Below are 24909 nucleotides of genomic sequence, written 5' to 3'. Positions count from 1 at the left end.
GTTGTAGATACTATCACCATCACTTTACAGACAAGGAAACAGAAGTTAAGTAACTTGCTGAAAGTCATATAGGCATTAAGTAGCAAAGCCAGGATTTGATTCTAGGCAGTCTAATTCCAGAATCTGTGCTCTTAAGCAGGTTGAAGTCTGTCTGTAAAGAGCCAGGGACCTTTGGACTTTTTCTTGTGTTATAGGAAAAAGTTTGAGCAAGATGGAGTTTGAGTAAATTTGTCTTACTGTAATAAGACATGGTAAAAATGTCTTATTTCACAGGTGGAGGATATCTTATTTCACAGGTGGAGATGTCTTATTTCACAGGTCCCTCAAACATAATTGTGCACTTTCTGTGTGCTGGGAACCAGTGATACAAAGAGCCAGGTAGAGCCCCTTCCCCCAGAAACACAGGGTTCAGTGGGAGGCATGGACGTGTGCTGGAGGAGGCTCCCTCAGGCTCTCCAGAGCCCACTGTATGCCTCTCTCCCCCCATGATCAATGACTTCATGTTGGTGCCTTGAAATTGATTATGGTGGGAGTATTTACACCATGAAAATTGGCCGATGCTACAGATCATTGCTTTTCCCTGAGAGCTGGTTGTTAAATATTTACCAGTATACCACTGCCTGTGAACAGCTGCAGTATGCTGATAAAAGTCCACACCAGATAGAGGGTGGTACAAAGCCGGCTGGAACTGACTCTACTTGGCGAGCCAAGGAGGCAAGGTTTATGCAGAGTGTTGAAGGATGAGCTGATATGGAGGCAGCAGAGGAACGGCAGGCAGCTCTGGTGAGGTGTGGAATGGCCTCACACCGTCATTCTTTTGCTTTGTGAAGGCAGACTGTGGATGGCAAGAAGTTTGGCAACCTATGAGATGCCAAACGAAAGGGTGTTTATTAAGCAAATTCAGTACTGGGTTTATTAATTTTATTTATTTTTGGTTGTGCTGGGTCTTATTTATTTATGTGTTATTGCACTGGCTGTTCGGAGAAGGCAGTGGCACCCCACTCCAGTACTCTTGCCTGGAAAATCCCATGGACGGAGGAGCCTGGTAGGCTCCATGGGGTCCATGGGGTCACTAGGAGTCTGACACGACTGAGCGACTTCACTTTCACTTTTCACTTTCATACATTGGAGAAGGAAATGGCACCCCACTCCAGTGTTCTTGCCTGGAGAATCCCAGGGACAGAGGAGCCTGGTGGGCTGCCATCTCTGGGGTTGCACAGAGTCGGACACGACTGAAGCAACTTAGCAGCAGCAGCAGCACTGGCTGTTCTCTAGTTGCGGAGAGTGGGGGCCACACTATAGTTGTGGCATGCAGGCTTTCCAGTGTGGTGGCTTCCCTTGTTGCAGGGCGTGGGCTCCAGGGCACAGACATCAGCAGTTGTAACACATAGGCTCAACAGTTGTGGCCTCCAGGCTCTAGAGCATAAGCGTAATAGTTGTGGCACATGGGCTTAGTTGCTCCTCGGCATGTGAGATCTTCCCAAGTCAGAGATCGAATCTGTGTCTCCTGCATTGGCAGGCAGATTCTTTACCACTGAGCCACTAGGGAAGCCCTATAATGGGCTTATCAAGTGAACTAAGATCCAACCAGTCCATTCTAAAGGAGATCAGTCCTGGGATTTCTTTGGAAGGAATGATGCTAAAGCTGAAACTCCAGTACTTTGGTCACCTCATGCGAAGAGTTGACTCATTGGAAAAGACTCTGATGCTGGGAGGGATTGGGGGCAGGAGGAGAAAGGGATGACAGAGGATGAGATGGCTGGATGGCATCACTGATTCGATGGACGTGAGTCTGAGTGAACTCCGGGAGTTGGTGATGGACAGGAAGGCCTGGCGTGCTGCGATTCATGGGGTCACAAAGAGTCGGACACGACTGAGTGACTGAACTGAACTGAATTGGGGTTGGGGAGGGAGAAACCATGTTGCAGTGCAGCAGGATCTCTAGAGGATTTGTGAGTTCACTGGGCCTTTACCCAGCACCTCAGTAAAAGAGAAGCAAGGCTTTTGGGAGGGACTTAAGAAAGGGCTTGAACACTCTAGGGCTGTCACTTAACTGGAATGTTGACAAAGCCTTTGAAATACTACCAAATACATATATTGGGGTGGGAGGGTCAGGGAAGTTGGTGGGAAAGAGGACCAGGAGCGGGAGCAGTGAGATCAAACAGACCCGACTGGGTGTGTACTTCCTGCCCAGAAGTCTGAGCCAGGCAGCAGCACCACTGAGCTTGTGTTGTGGGGTGGGGTGCCCTGGATGCTCTGGGTTGCTCAGTGATCCTCTGGCTTCCACAGGGCAACTCTTCTTCTCAGGGCCCCGCTTGGTCCCTTTGCCCCAGACTGAGGTAAGCATGCCACCAGACTTGTCTCCACGGCTCTCTGCTTGAGGCCACACTGTCCTGAAGGTTCTGAAGGAGAGTGAGGTCACAGGGCTGTCCTGACAGATGGAGCTGCCAGAGCCAAGACCCCACAAGGCCTGGAAAGGAGCCTGGGCCCCTCTCTTTGCTGGGCCAGTTGTCAAGGTGGTTTTGCTCTGCAAGATGATCATGGGGTCTCATTTCCCTGCCAAACGCTGCCCTAGCCCTGAGTTCCCTGGGACATAGGCAGACTCAGGCAGTCAATTTGAATAGACTGCAGTTCAAGAAATGGATGGGCTGTGAGATACTGTGTGATTTGAACGCATGAGAAATTGGCTCAAGGCTGACCTTGACTATGCCCCCACTTACAGTAGCATGTTTTAGGAATAATTTGTACGACAAAGCTGAAAGTTTGGGGTGAACAGAGGTGCAGTTACAAAAGTGCCATGCTTTAGGCCACACAGCAGTTTACAAAGCAGAGTGACTGCATCTCAGCTTGGGGGGCTGTGTAGGGCACTGAGATGTGGGCAAGGGGGCTGGTCACCTCGGCACGGGGAGCTCTGGCCCAAGGGTGGCATCATGAGCTTGTCCTTCAATAAAGGCAAAGGGCTTCAGGTGGTCCTGAGGGTGAGGTCTCAGGGAGCGGTGCCTGAGGTGACAGCTCTGCTGGTCTTCCCAGAGGTAGGGGCCCTGTTTGGTGGCCTCACCAAATGACACACCAAAATGCCCTAGGGTTCCCTTGAGCACCCTTCCTGACCATCCCTCTGCATGCCCAGGGAATGAACAGAGAGCTGACAACGTCGTGCGTCCAGAAGTGCTCTTTAGTTGGGACAAAGCTCTCACCTGTGCAAAAGGCTAAATGAACTGAGTCCAGTTGAGATCACTGATCACTATCGGGTCTTGCTCAGGGCAGTAAGGGGCTCAGACAAGCACATACCTGCCTCCCAGTCCACCCTGACTGGTCCTCTGGGATGGGGCCGCCTGCAGGCTTTTTATCTGTTGCACAAGCAGGCGGCTGCACACACCAGAGTGAGATGTGTGCTCAGTGAGGGCCTTGCATGTACTGCCCGTGGCTCCCCTTCTGCTATGGCCCCGAGTGGACACTCCCCCACCCTGCTTGGCTCCTTGGCCTTGGCTCATGGTGTTTCCTGGTACAGTGCAGCCTACCCTGAGAGGCCCAGCTCGACCACCCATTAAGCCCTTTCTGAGAGCTAAGTTTACTTTCCCCAAGTTCCCAAGCCCAGGGTGTGGACCTCTAATCTTTTCTACGCTGAACTTATCTGTGACTGTTCCCATCCTCAGGGCCCATATACCAGGTACCCCAGAAGGCTTGTTAAATTGTTATATGTTTGTGGTGTCTCCAGCTTAACAATCCATCATTACTTCTAAGAGAGCAAACATTTATTGAGCTATGTGCCAGGCCTAGCTAGGAATTTTCACATACACAACCAGGTCACATAACACTGGGAGGTGGGGTTGTCATCAGATGAGGAAACAAATCAGGGAGGCCCCGGGACTTGTCCAAGTTTACACAGCACGTGCTGGAGCCAGAATTGAGACTCAGGTCAGCCTGATTCCAAAGCCAAGGTTTTTCCCCTTATATGTAGACACAAAATAATAACAACCATTTATCATTTATACTGTATTCTCATATACATTATTTCATTTGATCCTCACAACAGCCCTGTGAGGTAGATAGGGTTATGGGTTACTGTTATGCCCATTTCACAGATGAAGAAACAAAGGTGGCTCAGTGAGGTGAGTGACTTGCATAAAGTCACACAGCAAATTAGTGGCTTCACAGGTCCTGTGCTTTCTCTAAAGTCAAGCTGCTTGAATTAAGAAGCACCAAAAAGACGGAGAAATACTTTTTATGAAAAGGAACATGGGACAGTAGTGATTTATGAGATTTCTTCCTTAAATTGTTCTGCTGTGGTCACACCTTCTGCTGGCTGGTCTGAACTGTGTTCTCCTGAGTGGCTTTCCCAAATACCAATAGTCTGGTGGCCTGGGACAGTTGTGAGACTCAGGGGTCCCACTGTACTGGGGGGGGGGGAGACCTTTATTACTTAAGGAATGTGGCCTTTCCCACAGCTGAGCACACAAGCTCCTTCCTCAGCCCATCCCCTGGGGTACCTGTGGCACCAGGCGTCTCTGGCTTTGTCTGAGGGCCCCTGCCTAGTGGGGAAGACTGTGGGACTTCCACGGTCACCCTCATTCCAGGGATGAATCATAACGTGCAGTTTTGAGACTTGCACTGCTTATCACCCCTGGAAAGTGGTGGCTCAGGGTGTCTTGCCCTGGCTCTCACCCCAAGGAAGTCAACAGACTGGTTATGCACAGAAACAGTACCACATTCCTCAGAGCAGTGTTATAGGTGCTGGACACTTCCTCCAAGGGCAGTGTTATGGTTCAGACCACTCCTGGGCTCCTTGCTACACACTGCCAAGACCCTGGTCTCCTTCCTCTGGGGAAGCAATCTTCAAACTTACCAGAAGATGGTCAAAAGCTATGCAGGGTCATGTCTGGTGAGGAGGGAGGGTCATAAACAAAGTGAAGCTGTAAAAAACAGGGATGACCTACAGGGACAGGGATGACTTACAGGGAATGTCAGGGGGCTAACCTTGGTTTTGAAGACAAATCCCAAGGGGAATCCTAATTCCAAGTAGTAATATTTTCAGAATAGGTATGTGGCCTCTCTCAAAGTGACTATTCTGAAAAACAAAATACACATTTGGGTGAGAAGAAAGGTCTACCAGGAACAGAAAATGCTTGTGGGAAGACAGATTTCAGCTCAAGATAAGGAAGGACTTTCTAACAGCCAGCCATGTCAGGGGCTGGTTGTGGGGATGACGGATGTTCTGTTGCTGAGAGTATGTAAGCAGAGATAGTTATCTCCTGAAGGTACTGGGGGGAAGCCCTCAGCCTCAAATGTGCTGGGGTGTGCTTGGGGTGGGAGAGCACTAAATGACTGTTGAATTATTTTCCAACCCTGAGAGTGCATAATATATTTGTTTAAAAGAATCTGTTTCAATGACACTTCAAATTCTTGGAGAAAGAAGTCAGGGATCAGGCCACATGATGAAGTGCCTTTCATTGTAGTGGCTCCAGATACTTTCAAATCTTCACAGGAATTAGCAGCTCATTCCTGAAGCCAGGAATCCCAAGATGCCTAGATTTGGCCCTGTCAAGAGGGACACCCCATCTTCTGAACATGCCTGGAGACTCACTCCTCTATGCCGGGCCAGCTCAAATCCCACCCCCACTACCTATTTCATTTCCAAGCCAGCCAAGCAAGCCCCAGGTCCTGGCCACATCCCGGGGATGGAGGGGCAGGCAGGATGGGAATCTCTGGGGAATTCCTGTTCTGAGAAACCAGAAGGAGCCTCTTATTCTCACTTCACCCCCCTCTACCAAAGGAAGGGTTGCAGGCAGTGCCTCATGGTACAGAGAGAGCTGGAGTCCAAGGGAAAAGTGCTGTTTTCTATCTAGCCAGGAAGTCCTCCTGTAGGACATGATGGCAGACTTCACTTACAGCAAACTGCCCATCTCCAGCTCAAAGCGGCAAGGAAAAAGGTGGCTGTGTCAAGAGGACACACAGATTCCTATGGGTGGACTGCATTGTTGGGGGGAATCAAGTCCTGCTATGCGATTAATGCAGATTAGTATGGTACCCTGCCTCACACCACCGGTGAGACATTCTCCAACATCCTGGCTTTGGGAAGACCCCCTCCAGTGTTGCTGGGGTCCTTTTACCTATACCGTATTAATCGAATAATCTTATTGTTCATAAAATCCACAGCGTGTGGGTGAGAAGAGTCGATGCAGAAGCCATCACTCAGCGCAATCTTGAGTACCTCCTCCACAAAGACCTGGAAGCTGTTGATCTGCTTGTTGGCTGGCACCACCCAGAGCCTCTTGAGGTTCTGCTTGGTGTACTCCTCCTCTGGCAGGCCCTCCACATTGGCCACCCAGTCCAGAGTCAGGTGGTTGGGGTCTTGCAGGTGGCTGGTGATGGAGGAGAGGTTGCCATTGGAGCAGTAGAAGAGCTTGGAGCCGAGGAGCTTGAGGAAGAGGCAAGAGGTGCTGAAGATGTTGGCATTGAAGACCTCCATGCTGGAAGAGGAGAGGCTGTAGATCTGGGGTGCCTCACGCACGGTGAAATGGACCGTCTGCACACGCTGGTTCAGCGTGATGTTGAGCATGGCGTTCTTCTCGGCCTTGGACAGCTCCACCTCCTTCTCCTGCAGGGCCTCAATCAGGGGCTGCACCTGGTAGAAGTCGGCCTCCCTGCGCAGCAGGCCCATCTCCTGGAAGTCCTCGGGCAAGTCCAGGTGGGAGGTTCGGAGGAAGTTGAGGATGTAGCGGAACACTTTGCCGTCACGGTCAATGAAGCAATTGCCCTGGCTGTCCCTCTTGGTGGGCATCTTCCCGCTGAACATAGCACCCAGCATGGAGTCAGGGAAGCTGGTCAGGGTTGCCAGTGAGGTTGTATAGAGCTTCCCCCCGACATTGAGTGTGATGGGGTCAGACATGGCAGGAAGGCTGGGGTGCAGGAAAATAGTCCTACAGAGAGAAAAGAAAGAAATGACCATTACCCAACCATATCTGATGTCTTAGTCTTTTGGGGCTGGTATAACAAAATACTGTAGACTGGGTGGCTTAAGTAACAAATGTTTATTTCTCATAGTTCTGGAGGCTGGGAAGTTGAAGGTCAAGGTAGGGGCAGATTTGGTGTCTGATGTGTTCTAATATGGAGAAGGGGCAAGAGAGATCTCTGGAGTCTCTTTTATAAAGACAGTAATCTCTTTCATGAGGGTGGAGCCCTCATGACCTAATCTCCCAAAGGCTCTACCACCTTATACCAGCCCATTGGAAGTTGGGATTTCAGTGTATGAATTCTGGGGGACACAAACACCCAATCCATAACATCTGGGTAGTCACGGTTCTCAATTTCTTATTGTATGTCCTTGGAGTTGAAATGAATGAATAACTCGATAAACAATTGGATGGGTAATAATTGTCACTCAGACAGTAAAGCGTCTGTCTACAATGCGGGAGACCCGGGTTCGATCCCTGGCTTGGGAAGATCCCCTGGAGAAGGAAATGGCAATCCACTCCAGGACTATTGCCTGGAAAATCCCATGGACAGAAGAGCCTGGTAGGCTACAGCCCATGGGGTTACAAAGAGTCAAACACAACTGAGCAACTTCACTTTCTTTCTTTCTAAAGCATGTTAGGTTCACTAAGGGAGTTAAAAAAGAAAGAAAGAAATGAAAAGAAAAAGCAGAGAGGGATGCCTTCTGGCGAGGGTTACAGTGTCAAGAGTCACAGTGAGAGCTTGGATGTGCCAGCAGAGGGGAGCTTTGTAAGCCTTTAGGCATCTGTTTTGCTGTGAGACTGAAATACAACCCAAAGAACTGCTAAGAAAGAGAAATATCAAGACTCTACTTTCTCCAAAGAAATCTCGATTAAAACTTAGAGAGAAGAAATACAGCTCCACTCACAAGAACACCGACACAAGCTTCCCTAACCAAGAAACCTTGACAAGCCACCTGTACAAACCCACACAGAGCGAGGAAACGCCACAATAAAGAGAACTTCACAAACTGCCAGAATACAGAAAGGATACCCCAAACTCAGCAATTTAAACAAGATGAAGAGACAGAGGAATACCCAGCAGATAAAGGAACAGGATAAAAGCCCACCAAACCAAACTAAAGAGGAAGAGATAGGGAATCTATCTGATAAAGAATTCCGAATAATGATAGTGAAATTGATCCAAAATCTTGAAATCAAAATGGAATCACAGATAAATAGCTTGGAGACTAAGATCGAGAAGATGCAAGAAAGGTTTAACAAGGACCTAGAAGAAATAAAAGAGAGTCAATATAAAATGAATAATGCAATAAATGAAATTAAAAACACTCTGGAGGCAACAAATAGTAGAATAACAGAGGCAGAAGATAGGATTAGTGAATTAGTAGATAGAATGGTAGAAATAAATGAATCAGAGAGGATAAAAGAAAAACAAAAGAAATGAGGACAATCTCAGAGACCTCCAGGACAATATTAAACGCTACAACATTCGAATCATAGGGGTCCCAGAAGAAGAAGACAAAAAGAAACACCATGAGAAAATACTTGGGGAGATAATAGTTGAAAACTTCCCTAAAATGGGGAAGGAAATAATCACCCAAGTCCAAGAAACCCAGAGAGTCCCAAACAGGATAAACCCAAGGCGAAACACCCCAAGACACATATTAATCAAATTAACAAAGATCAAACACAAAGAACAAATATTAAAAGCAGCAAGGGAAAAACAACAAATAACACACAAGGGAATTCCCATAAGGATAACAGCTGATCTTTCAATAGAAACTCTTCAAGCCAGGAGGGAATGGCAAGACATACTTAAAGTGATGAAAGAAAATAACCTACAGCCCAGAATATTGTACCCAGCAAGGATCTCATTCAAATATGAAGGAGAAATCAAAAGCTTCTCAGACAAGCAAAAGTTGAGAGAATTCAGCACCACCAAACCAGCTCTCCAACAAATACTAAAGGATATTCTCTAGACAGGAAACACAAAAACGGTGTATAAAATCAAACCCAAAACAATAAAGTAAATGGCAACAGGATCATACTTATCAATAATTACCTTAAACGTAAATGGGTTGAATGCCCCAACCAAAAGACAAAGACTGGCTGAATGGATACAAAAACAAGACCCCTACATATGTTGTCTACAAGAGACCCACCTCAAAACAGGGGACACATACAGACTGAAAGTGAAGGGCTGGAAAAAGATTTTCCATGCAAATAGGGACCAAAAGAAATCAGGAGTAGCAATACTTATATCAGATAAAATAGACTTTAAAACAAAGGCTGTGAAAAGAGACAAAGATGGTCACTACCTAATGATCAAAGGATCAATCCAAGAAGAAGATATAACAATTATAAATATATATGCACCCAACACGGGAGCACCACAATATGTAAGACAAATGCTAACAAGTATGAAAGGAGAAATTAACAATAACACAATAATAGTGGGAGACTTTAATACCCCACTTACACGTATGGATAGATCAACTAAACAGAAAATTAACAAGGAAACACAAACGTTAAACGATACAATAGACCAGTTAGACCTAATTGACATCTATAGGACATTTCATCCCAAAACAATGAATTACACCTTTTTCTCAAGCGCACATGGAACCTTCTCCAGGATAGATCACATCCTGGGCCATAAATCTAGCCTTGGTAAATTCAAAAAAATAGAAATCATTCCAAGCATCTTTTCTGACCACAATGCAGTAAGATTAGATCTCAATTACAGGAGAAAAACTATTAAAAATTCCAACATATGGAGGCTGAACAACACGCTGCTGAATAACCAACAAATCACAGAAGAAATCAAAAAAGAAATCAAAATTTGCATAGAAACTAATGAAAATGAAAACACAACAACTCAAAACCTGTGAGACACTTTAAAAGCAGTCCTAAGGGGAAAATTCATAGCAATACAGGCATACCTCAAAAAACAAGAAAAAAGTCAAATAAATAACCTAACTCTACACCTAAAGCAACTAGAAAAGGAAGAGATGAAGAACCCCAGGGTTAGTAGAAGGAAAGAAATCTTAAAAATTAGGGCAGAAATAAATGCAAAAGAAACAAAAGAGACCATAGCAAAAATCAACAAAGCCAAAAGCTGGTTCTTTGAAAGGATAAATAAAATTGACAAACCATTAGCCAGACTCATCAAGAAACAAAGGGAGAAAAACCAAATCAATAAAATTAGAAATGAAAATGGAGAGATCACAACAGACAACACAGAAATACAAAGGATCATAAGAGACTACTATCAACAATTATATGCCAATAAAATGGACAACGTGGAAGAAATGGACAAATTCTTAGAAAAGTACAACTTTCCAAAACTCGACCAGGAAGAAATAGAAAATCTTAACAGACCCATCACAAGCACGGAAATTGAAACTGTAATCAAAAATCTTCCAGCAAACAAAAGCCCAGGTCCAGACGGCTTCACAGCTGAATTCTACCAAAAATTTAGAGAAGAGCTAACACCTATCCTGCTCAAACTCTTCCAGAAAATTGCAGAGGAAGGTAAACGTCCAAACTCATTCTATGAGGCCACTATCACCCTAATACCAAAACCTGACAAAGATGCCACAAAACAAGAAAACTACAGGCCAATATCACTGATGAACATAGATGCAAAAATCCTTAACAAAATTCTAGCAATCAGAATCCAACAACACATTAAAAAGATCATACACCATGACCAAGTGGGCTTTATCCCAGGGATGCAAGGATTCTTCAATATCCGCAAATCAATCAATGTTATACACCACATTAACAAATTGAAAAACAAAAACCATATGATTATCTCAATAGATGCAGAGAAAGCCTTTGACAAAATTCAACATCCATTTATGATAAGAACTCTCCAGAAAGCAGGAATAGAAGGAACATACCTCAACATAATAAAAGCTATATATGACAAATCCACAGCAAACATTATCCTCAATGGTGAAAAATTGAAAGCATTTCCTCTAAAGTCAGGAACAAGACAAGGGTGCCCACTTTCACCACTACTATTCAACATAGTTTTGGAAGTTTTGGCCACAGCAATCAGAGCAGAAAAAGAAATAAAAGGAATCCAAATTGGAAAAGAAGAAGTAAAACTCTCACTGTTTGCAGATGACATGATCCTTTACATAGAAAACCCTAAAGACTCCACCAAAAAATTACTAGAACTAATCAATGATTATAGTAAAGTTGCAGGATATAAAATCAACACACAAAAATCCCTTGCATTCCTATACACTAATAATGAGAAAACTGAAAGAGAAATTAAGGAAACAATTCTATTCACCATTGCAACAGAAAGAATAAAACACTTAGGAATATATCTACCTAAAGAAACTAAAGACCTATATATAGAAAACTATAAAACACTGGTGAAAGAAATCAAAGAGGACACTAATAGATGGAGAAATATACCATGTTCATGGATTGGAAGAATCAATATAGTGAAAATGAGTATACTACCCAAAGCAATTTATAGATTCAATGCAATCCCTATCAAGCTACCAACGGTATTCTTCACAGAGCTAGAACAAATAATTTCACAATTTGTATGGAAATACAAAAAACCTCGAATAGCCAAAGCTATCTTGAGAAAGAAGAATGGAACTGGAGGAATCAACCTACCTGACTTCAGGCTCTACTACAAAGCCACAGTTATCAAGACAGTATGGTACTGGCACAAAGACAGAAATATAGATCAATGGAACAAAATAGAAAGCCCAGAGATAAATCCATGCACCTATGGATACCTTATCTTTGACAAAGGAGGCAAGAATATACAATGGATTAAAGACAATCTCTTTAACAAGTGGTGGTGGGAAAACTGGTCAACCACTTGTAAAAGAATGAAACTAGAACACTTTCTAACACCATACACAAAAATAAACTCAAAATGGATTAAAGATCTAAACGTAAGACCAGAAACTATAAAACTCCTAGAGGAGAACATAGGCAAAACACTCTCCGACATACATCACAGCAGGATCCTCTATGACCCACCTCCCAGAATATTGGATATAAAAGCAAAAATAAACAAATGGGACCTAATTAAACTTAAAAGCTTCTGCACAACAAAGGAAACTATTAGCAAGGTGAAAAGGCAGCCTTCAGAATGGGAGAAAATAATAGCAAATGAAGCAACGGACAAACAACTAATCTCAAAAATATACAAGCAACTCCTACAGCTCAACTCCAGAAAAATAAATGACCCAATCAAAAAATGGGCCAAAGAACTAAATAGACATTTCTCCAAAGAAGACATACAAATGGCTAACAAACACATGAAAAGATGCTCAACATCACTCATTATCAGAGAAATGCAAATCAAAACCACTATGAGGTACCATTTCACGCCAGTCAGAATGGCTGCGATCCAAAAGTCTACAAGCAATAAATGCTGGAGAGGGTGTGGAGAAAAGGGAACTCTCTTACACTGTTGGTGGGAATGCAAACTAGTACAGCCACTATGGAGAACAGTGTGGAGATTCCTTAAAAAACTGGAAATAGAACTGCCTTATGATCCAGCAATCCCACTGCTGGGCATACACACTGAGGAAACCAGAAGGGAAAGAGACACGTGTACCCCAATGTTCATCGCAGCACTGTTTATAACAGCCAGGACATGGAAGCAACCTAGATGTCCATCAGCAGATGAATGGATAAGCAAGCAGTGGTACATATACACAATGGAGTATTACTCAGCCATTAAAAAGAATACATTTGAATCAGTTCTAATGAGATGGATGAAACTGGAACCTATTATACAGAGTGAAGTAAGCCAGAAAGAAAAACACCAATACAGTATACTAACGCATATATATGGAATTTAGAAAGATGGTAACAATAACCCTGTGTACGAGACTGCAAAAGAGACACCGATGTATAGATCAGTCTTATGGACTCTGTGGGAGAGGGAGAGGGTGGGGAGATTTGGGAGAATAGCATTGAAACATGTGTAATATCATGTATGAAACGAGTCGCCAGTCCAGGTTCGATGCACGGTACTGGATGCTTGGGGCTGCTGCACTGGGACGACCCAGAGGGAGGGTAGGGGAGGGAGGAGGGAGGAGGGTTCAGGATGGGGAACGCGGGTATACCTGTGGCGGATTCATTTCGATATTTGGCAAAACTAATACAATATTGTAAAGTTTAAAAATAAAATAAAATTAAAAAAAAAACATACAAAAAAATAATAATTAAAAAAAAAATGAAAAGAAAAAACAAAGCCTGGGTCCCACCCTCCAGAGACTGTTTTAATTGGGTGTGGCATGTAACCCCACCATTGACGTATTTTAAAGCTGATTCTAAATGTTCAGTTAGGACAGAGAACCACTGGTCTAAGGAAAGGCAGAAAACGCACCTGGACTGAATGCTATGCTGGCTGCCCTTACGTACATTTGCTTACACACTATCCTTTGACATACACAATACCACCAGTCATCCCCACTGTGAGGGAAACTGCCAGGATTCACTCCCCAGGCTTACAGTGGTACAAGGTCTTGCAGGATTCAAGCCCAGCTGCCTTTATACGAGACAGAAAAATGTATTCATCCTTACTAGCCAACTACTGGGCCATTCTCGGTACTTAACAGACATTCTGAGGTGTAGAACTCCAAGCCCCGTTCTCCTTCTGCTGTATCAATGTTGCCTTATTTATTTTTCTATCTAAAAGAATGCACAACAAATGGCTGTGATTAGTACCATTTCCATCTATCTTTCAGGCCCACAATGGGTCACTCGGTCCTCTGGACTCCCAGTGACGCTCCTTCTGGATTCTCACCCTCCCATGATGACCTGCCTGGCCATGAAGATGCCCTTGGCTCCTGATGGCCTTCCCTTTCCTACCATGATGGAACCCCAGGCTCCTCTGAACCTTGCTTTGTAGTGTGGATGTGGGCCTTTGCCACCAAGCACCCTTCCTGAGGGCTCTTTACCCACTCCTTAACAACTCTCCCCCGCTATCCCCCCACTGACCTCACAGCCTCTAGTGTCCATGGCTGGTGAGTCTCCTTCAACCTGAAGTCTTGGATTCTAACTTTTCTTTAAGGGTCTAGAAATCAGGGGATGTACTGTTTTTGTTCCTAACATGATACCTTCCCAGGAGTCAAATTGTGCAGTGAATCCAGGAATCTTTCCCTAATGTTGGGTGTGGGGCACAGGTAGGAATCAGTCCCAGTGCTGCCCCTGAGAAGAGGCCAGGCTGGCAGAGGAGACCGCAACAACAGGCAGTGATGAGGAAAATGACCAGCTACAGCACAGTGAGGACAGCTAATATTTCATAATAACGTTAAACGGTGTATAATCTATAAAAATGCTGAGTTGCTACGCTGTAAACCTGAAACTAATGTTGTAAATCAACTCTACCTTAATAATAAAGAAAGAATAAAATAAAAAGAAGGAAGGAAGGATGGAAAAAAGGAAGAACAAGCAGGAGTAGGCCTGGGGTGAATTCTGGCACGCTTACTGTCCAGATGGGAAAACTGAGGTCCAAGCAGGGGACTGCCCTCAAAGTCACCCAGCAAGGGTAGCAAGCGGGCCAGGGCGGTTGTCACCAAACATCTGCCTTCCGAGGGGGCTGACTGCACTGTGAACCTGTGAGTTACTCAGTCGTGTCTGACTCTTTGCAACCCCATGGACTATTTGCCCCACCAGGCTCCTCTGTCCATGGGGATTCTCTAGGCAAGAATACTGGAGCGGGTGGCCATTCCTTTCTCCAGGGGATCTTCTGGACTCTGGTATCGAACCTGGGTCTCCCATAGCGCCGGCAGATTCTTTACCATCTGAGCCACCAGGGAAGCCCGACTGCACCGAGACCCCTTTACTCCAGAGGGTGGTGGCCATGCTGGGTGTGGAGGACTCTTGGCTGCCTCACCCAATTCTTTGGCGGGGTTGGGGTGGGGGGTGAATTCTGTCCCTGTCCAACAGGGCCCTTTGATATTGCAGAAAGGCATTAACCATCTGGAGTGTCTGAAGAGAAACAAGCCCATGATGAAGTTATAAAATCATTAACAGAAGCCTGGAGCAGATGGGCTGTGAGACGGTGGTGGTGGGTGGGTTGGGGTTGGGGGAAGGGGGGTGTCCAACAGAGAAGGCTGGGGGAGGGCTCCTAGGAAGGGGCGGTAACCACGCTGCTGAGACTTGCAGCTGAGGTGTATGCTTGGCCTGGGGCCCGAGTCTGACCAATTTTCCCTCCAGGGGGTGCAGGCAGGAGCTGGACCCAGGAGTGGGCCACCTGCTTTCTCATTCCAGCATCTCCTTTTCTTTCTAGATAATAATCTGCACCTTCAACTTTCCAGTCTCTCTTTCTCTTTAAGGCTCAGGCTCTGTGAAGTGGCTGAGCTCCAAGGAAAGGAAAGGGCAGGCTTTGGCGCGGCAGAGAGGCTGGGATGTCTTTCCTGACAATTCTCTGGGCTGCAAACCCCATATCTCCTAAGTACATAACTTCTGAAGAGCTCAAAGCAGGTGGGGAGGACAATCAGGTGCCACAGGGCAAACCGGGGCCCTTGGATGGGCACTCAAAGTCCTATTTTTCTGCATGCAAAGCGACAGAGCAGCTGCCTTCCTGCCCCCGCGCCCTGCTGTGCGGCTCCTGGTCATTCATCCAGCGCAGTGCCAGGGGTTGCAGTCTGGGCCGAGGCTGGTTAGAAGGAGGTCTCCTGACCCCTGGAATACAGACTCAGACATAGAACACTTATGGACGCACTGGGGGAAGGAGAGGGTGGAATGACTAGAGAGAGTAGCACTGAAATACATGTTACCATATGTAAAATAGATAGCTGATGGGAAGTTTCCATATAGCGCAGCAGGGAGCTCAGCCTGGCGCTCTGCAACAACCTCGAGGGGCAGGATGGAGTGGGAGGTGGGAGGGAGGTTCAAGAGGGAGGGGATATGTGTATACCATGGCTGATTCGCGTTGATATATGGCAGAGACCAACACAACATTGTAAAGCAATTATCCTCCAATTGAGAAAAAAAGAAGGTAGGTCTCCTGACCCCAGACTAGGGGGCTCCCTGTGCTCTTCTCCACAGACTCAGGAATCATAGAAGTCAGCCCTTCCAGCCCCTATTTCCTAGTCACAGTGCCCAGTGCCCACCGTGGGAAGTCCACAGGCTTGGTCTGAGAGCCATGATGACACAAGGGGGTAGGAACTGGCATCCCAAGGCTGAGCAGCTTCCCTGAGGGTGGCAGGGGCTTTCACCACTGAGCTCCAGCCCCACTGTGTACCCAGCTGCCTCTTAGACATGCCCACCTGGATTTTCTGTGGATACCAGAAGCCTCACAAAGAGTTCCTCTTCCCCAGATCCTGCTGTGACTTCTCAGCCACCCATCTGCGTGAGCCCACAAGGCAGCCCTGACTCAGCATCCCTAACATTTTTCTCAACTGTCTCCTTGAACCTGTCCCTGTAGGAACTCCTGGAGCTCAGGGCTCACCCCAACTCCCCCAGCATCCTCACGTGGCTCCCTGCCTCCTTTCTGTCCACCTGCCATTTCAGTTTGCAGGCTGATTTTCCTGAAGCAGTGCTGCCTGCTCTGACTACTGTGTGCAATCCAATCTCAACTTCAATCCCGCCTCTCCCCACACTCTATGCTCCGGCCGTCCTGACACCACGGGATCCGCCCTCCCCTGCCCTGCCTTTGCTCTCCTTATACCACCCTTCTTCACTTTTTTCACTTTCTCTGCATTCAATCTATGAGTCACTGCCTCTATCTATCCCCAAACCTCCACTTTGCCAGCTCTCTTCTTGGGGCTTCTGGTCCCTTGCACAGACCACCATTCTATCATGTAATCAATCATGTAATGATCTGCTTTGGATTTGGCCCTCCTCCCTAGTGCTCTCAAGGTGAAGATCACTGGACATCGATATGCATAAAAAGAACCTCAACTCTTATCTCGAAACATAGATGAAAAATTAACTCAAAAGAGGTCACAGACAAATGGACTGTGACTCAGCAATACAAGCCAACTAGCTACTGACACACAACACAGAAGCCCCAAAGCATCCTATTAAGTGGAAGAAGCCGGCCTCAAAAGGTCACATGGTGTATGATTTTACTTATACAACATTCTGGAAAAGACACACCTATAGATACAGAAGTCAGACCAGTAATTGGAGAGGCTGGGGATAAGACTGGCTACAAAGAGACTGGAGGAATATTCTGGACTGACAGAAATATTCAATATCTTGATGTAGTGGCAGTCAGATGACTATATAAAGATTATAGAAATTCGTGTAACTGTACACCTAAAAAGCGTGACTTTTACTGCACATAAATTATGCCTTCATAAACTGGAAAAAACCAAGATTGTGATTATGTCATGAATAATATAATACACTGGGTTATGACCAGTTTTATATATATTGTTGTGAAACTTTTGTTTCATTTGTGTGTGTGTGTGTCTGTGTGTGTGAGAGGCAGAGAGAGAGAGAAAGGAACTGGAAGGTGATATAAAGTGTACCTTCATAACGTGGGTTATGATGAAACTTGTTTGTGAAAACCGCTGCCTGGTTTGTGATCTCTGTGGCAGCGGTGACCCAGCTCCTGTCCCTCTGTGTTCACTGCCGAGCACATGGCGGGTGCTGGGGGTACTGCGGAGGAGGGGCCGAGGGAGGAAGGGATGAACACGTCCTGAGCATTCTACTACATCCTAGGCCTGTACACCCACCAGCCCTTTAAACTCATATAGCAGTTCTACAAAGCAGCCATCGTTCCGTTAGGCAGATAGGAAACAAGAGACTCAGGAGACTGAGGACTTGCCCAGGACACACGGCCAGGGAGTGGAAAGCTCACTCTCTTTCCCCTGCACAGGCTGCTGAGAGCTGGAACAGCAACAAAAGGCTGTTTCATAGCTTTCACAAGTTTGAGAATCCCTGAAGCAGCCTTTTAAAATAGTGCTAGGCAGCTTGCTTGGCAAGACAGAGCTACCACCTGCTGAGCACACACTTCCTGCTTTTATAATGCTTTGGCTAACACACAGTAGCATTTTATTTATTTTTAACAAATTATATAGAGAAGTATAGAGAATGATACTACCGTGCTGATTCTTTACCTGCATTACCTCACTTGATGTCTATATAAGCACCCTGCCGGACAGATGCTATTATTTCTGTTTTACAGATGAGGAAACCGAGGCTCAGGAAGGTTAAGAGATTGCTCAAGATTACAGAGCTAGTCACTGGAGGAGCTGTGATCTGAATCCAGGTCGGTGCGAGTCCAACACCTCTCACTATTTCCCCTTCCCACCCTGAGGCCCTAACATGAGTGGAAGGTGCACATTCCCTTATTCTCTGCCCAGATCCGACTGGGGTAGGTCTTTCGGCAGCTAGTCTGGGGCTGGCCTGGGACTCTGCCCACTCACATCTGAGGATATGGGGACTGGATCCTGGATGGCCTGGAGCCCCTCCATAGCTGACATACCACAAGTCTAAACCCTACTGTTTCAATAGCAACCCATGATCCTTAATGACAAAGCAGCAAAATACAAAAAGCCAGGTTTTTTTAAAAAAGCCAGATTAGAAAAGATGAATGAGAATTACAAACCGGACCATGAAACAGGAGATAAAAGAAACTCCACCACTGTCTGAACAAATAATTTGTCCTAAGCAGGAGAATTTCCAAGTCTGCCTCTCGACTCAAAAAGAACCAAGAAAAAAGATCAGCCCATTTCCCTCTCTGAGAAAACCAGGAAATTATCCCAGGCAGATCCTCGGACCATCTGCCTGGGCAGGGAAAGTCAGGGGGCCTGGGAACTTGGGAGGTGGCTGGAACTCTCTCCTCCCTGAAATAAGTCTGTGGCCCAAATGAGGGGTGGTGGATCTTAAAGCCCAGCCTGGTACCATGTGGAGGGCAATCCCAGTCTAGAGTCTGAAAATCACCCCGTTGCAACCTTTAATTGTAACAAAGGAAATAGAATTCTCTGAGAGTGAGTGTCCTGTAAGCAAGGGTAGTTAAGACATTGCTCTGGAGTCCTCCTTTAAAACTATGTCCTTTAAAACCATTCCCACAGGTCTCAAGAGACACAGCTACTGCCTGGTGAGTACTTATTAGGTACTTGCTATTAGACACATTTGCTCAGTTAATCCTTGTAACTTCCTTTGAGGAAAGCATTCTCTCCACTTCATAAATGAGAATCTGAGGCTCTAAGAGGCAGGTGACTTGCCCAAAGAAATGTGTGGCGGAGCCAGGATTCAAGCCCAGGCCTGTCTGCCTGCCATACTCTGAATGACCTTGGGAATTCAGCAGTCAAACCCCTTGCAGAGGTTTGGCACTTGTCCTCTCCTACCTCTTACCAGGTGCTCTCATACCTGCCACCTCATTTTGATTCTGACACGCATGACCAGTGAGTGTGCAGAGAACCAACATTTCCTGAGCACTGAGGACATGTCCCGAGCTATGTGAGGCATTTTCCTGTAGATTATGTCACTGCAACACCACACTGAGGCTGTGAGGCAGGTACAATTATTATCTCTATTTTCTGGATTATAAAACTGAAGCACAGAGCAGTGAAGACAGCTGCTTAAGATCACACAGCTAGCAGTAGCAGAGCTAGAATTCCAAGTGAGGCCTCTCTTCAAAGCCTGTGCTGCCCAGGGACTTCCCTCGTGGTCCAGTGGTTAAGAGTCCACCTTGCAGTGCAGGGGATGTGGGTTTGATCCCTGGTTGGGGAACTAAGATCCCATGTGCCTCGGGGCAACTAGGAAGTCCATGCACTGCAATGAAAGATCCCACGGGTCAGGCCTGCAGCCAGGTAAGTAAATATTTTTTTTTTTTTTAATTACACCTATCTTAAAAAACCCCTGTGCTCCCTTCGAAAACAAAGAAGCATATGCTTCTTTATTAAGAAGCATAAATAGGACTCGAATAAACAGAGACCTGTGATGATTCTGAGAGGCAGTATCTTAAAGCTGTTCTTCCCTGGTGGCTCAGACAGGAGATCTGCCCACAAGGCAGGAGACCCAGGTTCAATCCCTTGGCTGGGAAGATCCGCTGGAGAAGGGAGTAGCAATCCACTCCAGTATTCTTGCCTGGAGAACTCCATGGGCAGAGGAGCCTGGCAGAATACAGTCCATGGGATCGCACAGAGTTGGACACGATTGAGTGACTAACACTTTCACTTCACTTAAAAATTAATTATAGTTGTTATGCTATTCTAATCCCACTCCCAAAAGTATTTTTTCAAAAGATTAAAAAAAAAAGGATTAAAATCTTATTTTGGAAAAATTGGTGATAACCTAAAAGAGTATTTGAAAAAGTATATTTTAGTATAATGTATGAAATCAGACTGTGAGGCAATGACATTTCAGACTGTGGTGTTAAGACAATGAAAAGGGGAAGGAATTTTGTAGTAACCATGTTGAAAAGACTGATTATCAATTAAAAAAAATATATTGATCCTTACAACTCTGGGATGTAGGCAAGATAGATCACATTATCTTTATTTCACAGACACAGTGAGAATGAATCCCTGGCCCAGGGCTTTGTGTCCATTCTTGACCTCTGAGTCATGGCCTCTGGGAGGTTCCAGGTTTGGACACTGCTCAGAGGACTAGTCCTTTGGAGGCAGCCTAAGGTCTTCTCTAACCCGGGTCCTGAACAAGAGACTGAACCCAGATGCAGAGGTCCTAGTTAATAGCCCACACACTAACAGAGCCTTAGAACAAGCAAGGGCTCTTTCTGTGCAATTCCCTACATTATTGCCCACTAAGCCTCCATAATGAAGGTATTTTACATGCAATCTACTCCTTTTACACACCGAGGACCAGTTGTTTTAACAATCAAACTACAAGGCTTTGATAATTATTTATCTTTTTATCCATCCATCCATCTATACATCTATCATGTCTCAGCTCTGCTCAGAGCCTAGAAATGATACTCCAAGTAGCAACGAGCACACCTGACTCCGGATCGTGGTTTTTAAACCTTAACTCCTACAAAAACAAACTATGGTTTCCTGGGGAAACTGGTGATTCCAGGACTTTGACAGGAAAAATTCAAGGTGAGCCTGGAACATCTCTTTCCAGACAGCAAAGAAGACATCAAAGATTAACGTGATCAAGTCAAAAGAACGCAGATCTCAAAAGCTGTCATCACAAGGAAAAATTTTTTTCATAACTATGTGATCATTCCACAATATATACAAATATCAGATCATAATTTGCTGTTTTTCTTGTTTAGTTGTTAAGTCGTGTCTGACTCTTTGAGACCCCATAGACAGTAGCCTGCCTGTCCATGGGATTTTCCAGGCATGAATACTGGAGTGGGTTGCCATTTCCTACTCAGGGAGGTCTTCCCAACCCAGGGATTGAACCCATGTCTCTTGTTATCTTCTGCATTGGCAGGGGCATTCTTTACCACTGTGCAGCTGGGAAGCCCACTTTAGTTACAAGAGGGAAAAACTTAACCTTTTATGGAAAGATCAGGCTGTTATGACCTTATCCAATAATCAAACTTAGCATTCATGGATAGGATAGTAGGATTCTGATAACATATGCCTCCTAATGTGATGCAATTGTAAGTACACAACATTGCCAGAAAAGAAATAAAACAAGTTGAACCTAGTTATTGCTAAAATAAATTTAAACGGGTAGAGGGGCTCTATCTAGATTAAATGAATTGCTTAGAGAGATATAATTAAATGCAATGAATGAATGTTGACTGCATCTGATTAAAAAAATATGAGATAATTTTTGACAGTTGGAGAAATTTGAATCTCAACTGTTTAGTAGATAATATTGAGTTCTTGCTATTTTTCTTAGGTATGATAATAGTCTTATGGTTATGGTACAGAATGTTATAATTAGGAGATAATATGCTGAAGAATTTAGGGGTCAAGTGTCAAGACATCTGTAACTTTTCAATAGTTTAGCAAAAACTGTACATGTGTAAAAACAAAATTGTCAATGTGAATCGGTGCATCGGTGAAAGGCTATTCCTTCAATGTTTCTGTATGCTTAAAAATTCTAAGAATATTTTTATTTTGAAGGAAGAGGGAAGAAAAGAGCACTTCTTTCCTGCGACTACAGATGTAAAGTTTAGTCAGAGTGCCTGGCCCTAGTAAATAGCCAGATTCCATAAATATTAGATGTTATTACTACTACTAAGGTGCATTAGCATCTCATGATCTTCTCCTGATGTCTCAGTGCTCTGGAGGATGAAGAAGCTAACCAGGGCTAAGCTAAAATAGCCCACAGTTGGTGGAGGGCAACTGAATGTACATCCAAGTAGTCTTCATACTCAGACGAAACTGCCCACAGGAACTACAAAATTAGGCCTGCCTGTCTCCATGCTGAGATCCAGGCTGGGAGAAGATGGCTGTTTAGGCCTTGTTTTCCCTGCTTCCTTCTGAACTCAGTCTCTGCTACTACAGTAGAAAAGAAACTCCTGTGATGGTTTACCAAGAATGTTAACAAAGAGGGGCCACTTCTGGGCCTCACAGATGTTTATGGGAAGAGGAAAGTGCTTGGGCTTTGGTGTCACCTGGGCTTGCATTTGAATCAGGCTCTGCCACTTCATTAGCTGTGTGGCCCTAGACCAATTCCTGGGCACACGATGGTGATCATAACAACAACAGCAGTAATAATAATGGCTGACGTTTACTGAGCAGTTACTACTATGCTATGCACTTTGTGTGTGCTTAGTTGCTCAGTCGTGTCCGACTCTTTGCAACCCCATGAACTGCAGCCCACCAGACTCCTCTGTCCATGGGGATTCTCCAGGCAAGAATACTGGGGTGGGTTGCCACGCCCTCCTCCAGGGGATCTCCCCAATCCAGGGATCAAACCCAGGTCTCCCACATTGCAGGTGGATTCTTTACCGACGGAGTGACCAGGGAAGCCCTTTATGCATGTTAATTTCATAGATGAAGATGCTTATTATTATCCCTACTTTACAGACCAACCACATCACGCCCTCTCCTATCTCTGCAGTTTGGCATCTGCTATCCCTCTGCCTGCACTGCGAAGAAAATGCCATTCATCTGCCAGACCCATTGGCTGCAATTCATTCCTTTCTTCTTTGCATCTCCAGAGCATTTTATTCTTACTCCTTACCAAGGCTCACTTTCCTTAAGTAGACGGTTGCTTGGCCACCCTGTCAGGTCAGGGATCTGTACCCCAGATCTGTACCCCAAGAAGTCGGCAGGCAGGGGAAGGGGGAAAACTTTCTCCCCGTTTAGTCATATCCATTTTCCTAGTCCCAGACTATCATCTACCAATAGGGAGGTTTACCAATCTCTTCTGAATTTTCAAAACTTTCTATTTTGAAACAGTCTCTTGAATTTTCAGTTTGGAATCTGAGGCACACGGCAAAGCCCAGGTAATTACCTGGAAGTAAATATAAGAACTCCCAAAGTATAGGGGATGCATAGAACACAGCTAGGTAAACTTCAAGGATGACAGCACTCAAAGTGAGTAATGTGTCTCCCAAAAAACTAGAGCAGTCTTCCCCACCTTACTTACACAGCCCACCAGATAAAGAGTCTGGCTCACAGCCCTGGAGACTATCTGGGGATACCACCCTCCACCTCCCCTTCCTGGCCTCCCCACACCCAACAGCTATATCTTTAGCTCTGCTTTGCCCAGTTCGTATCTCTAAAAGGCCCAAATGCTGTTTGCTCTATTATATGCTCACCAGACAGAGAAGGTGCTTCCCAACTCAGATGACACACTTGGATCTTTGAAGGAGTCAACCAACAGGGCAAAGTCAACCAACAGGGCTGGAGAAGGGAAGTCACCTGACCTGGCTTGCACAGCAAAGCATTCTCTCATCTGGTGTAGATTTCCAACAATCATCACCATCCTCTACCCTCTTCCAGAACCTTCCTTCATCCTTTTGGCTCACCCTTAGGCTTCACCTTCTGGTTTTCCTCAGGCCCAACCACTCTTCCACGGTCTTCCTGCTCCTCACAAGAAAGATAATTTATGAACAAACGTCTTTCAAACCTACCTCCTCATTTCATCCTAACAATAAGCCTCGGAGATTAGCAGTGAGGAAGCTGGTCCTGTCACACAACCTGTGAAGGACCGGGACACTTGTCATCTATTCCCGGCCATTCACTACAGATTAAACCTCTACCTCCCTGCACTGCAGGAAAAAAAGCAGTGCCTTGAGAGTAAGGAGTCCTTGGGTGGTTTGGGGCAAGTCATTTTACTTCTCTGAGCCTCAGGTTCCTCAACTGTAAACCGATATGGTGACGTCTTCACAGGGTGTGAGTTGAATGAACTCAAATGTGTGACGCCGGGTTCAAAGGATGGGCTCTTTATTTTCTAGTCACAAGGAAAAGATGCTCCGTGCATCTGTAGACATTTGCCCATCTGGGCACTCTCTTACTCAAGTCCTATCAGCGCTGCTGATCCAGGGCCGAGAGGGATCCTTTTCATCTTTCCGTCTCCACCCTTCCCTCCCCAACGCTTTTCGGCTCATTCCACCCAATCCAACTCAGGCTTGCTTCCTTGGCTTCCTTTGCACCCATTCCCCAGCCCCTTCTCCGATCTCACGCGCGTTCCACTTCTTATCTAGAGACCCCGCCCCTCCTTGACCCACCCACCGGACTCCTCCCACAGTCTCGGCCCTTATTATCCGGGCTTTTCAGACTATCGCCATCCGTCCAGGCTCCTTCCACCAGCTCCGCCCCTTCTTCCCCATAAACGTCCCCTCCCCCGCAGCCACAGGCGTTGCTATTCCCATTGCACGGATGAGAATGGCGAGGCTAGGGTAGGCTAGATGACTTCTCACGGTAGGACAGGTGTCCAGATGGGTCCGTGACCCCTAGCCAGCAGTCCCTGCACCCCACACCCCCGTCCGTGCCGCACCCACCTCCTGCCCTCGCTCAGCAACCTCCCCTCCGCGGGCGGCCAGCGCAGCTTTGCGAGGGGGGCGGAGGGCCGGAGCCCAGCCCAGGGGCGTGGCGGCCCGGGACCCGCCCGCTGCTCTCTGGGACTT

The 24909-nt window shown here is 45.8% G+C and overlaps 1 protein-coding gene across 3 annotated transcripts; it reads right to left on the bottom strand.

Annotated features, from left to right (window-relative positions):
- Positions 1 to 3730: 3730 nt before the first annotated feature.
- KCTD21 (potassium channel tetramerization domain containing 21) lies at positions 3731 to 24889 on the bottom strand. Of its 3 annotated transcripts, none has more exons than XM_019954679.2 (2): positions 24784 to 24889; positions 3731 to 6917 (listed from the first exon to the last, which is right to left on the bottom strand). In XM_019954679.2, the coding sequence occupies exon 2, from the start codon at positions 6884 to 6886 to the stop codon at positions 6104 to 6106; it is 783 nt and encodes a 260-aa protein (XP_019810238.1). In that variant the 5' UTR covers positions 6887 to 6917; positions 24784 to 24889; the 3' UTR covers positions 3731 to 6103. The 3 variants fall into 3 exon arrangements, with proteins under 3 accessions (XP_019810238.1, XP_019810237.1, XP_070639106.1); XM_019954678.2 differs by lacking the exon at positions 24784 to 24889 and adding an exon at positions 23599 to 24383; XM_070783005.1 differs by lacking the exon at positions 24784 to 24889 and adding an exon at positions 17429 to 23477.
- Positions 24890 to 24909: the final 20 nt, after the last annotated feature.

Source organism: Bos indicus, chromosome 29 (genome assembly GCF_029378745.1).
Source record: "Bos indicus isolate NIAB-ARS_2022 breed Sahiwal x Tharparkar chromosome 29, NIAB-ARS_B.indTharparkar_mat_pri_1.0, whole genome shotgun sequence".
In the NCBI taxonomy this organism is placed as follows: domain Eukaryota; kingdom Metazoa; phylum Chordata; class Mammalia; order Artiodactyla; family Bovidae; genus Bos; species Bos indicus.
The sequence above is the reverse complement of the archived record's forward strand: the minus strand, read 5'-3'. Positions and strand labels throughout refer to the sequence as shown.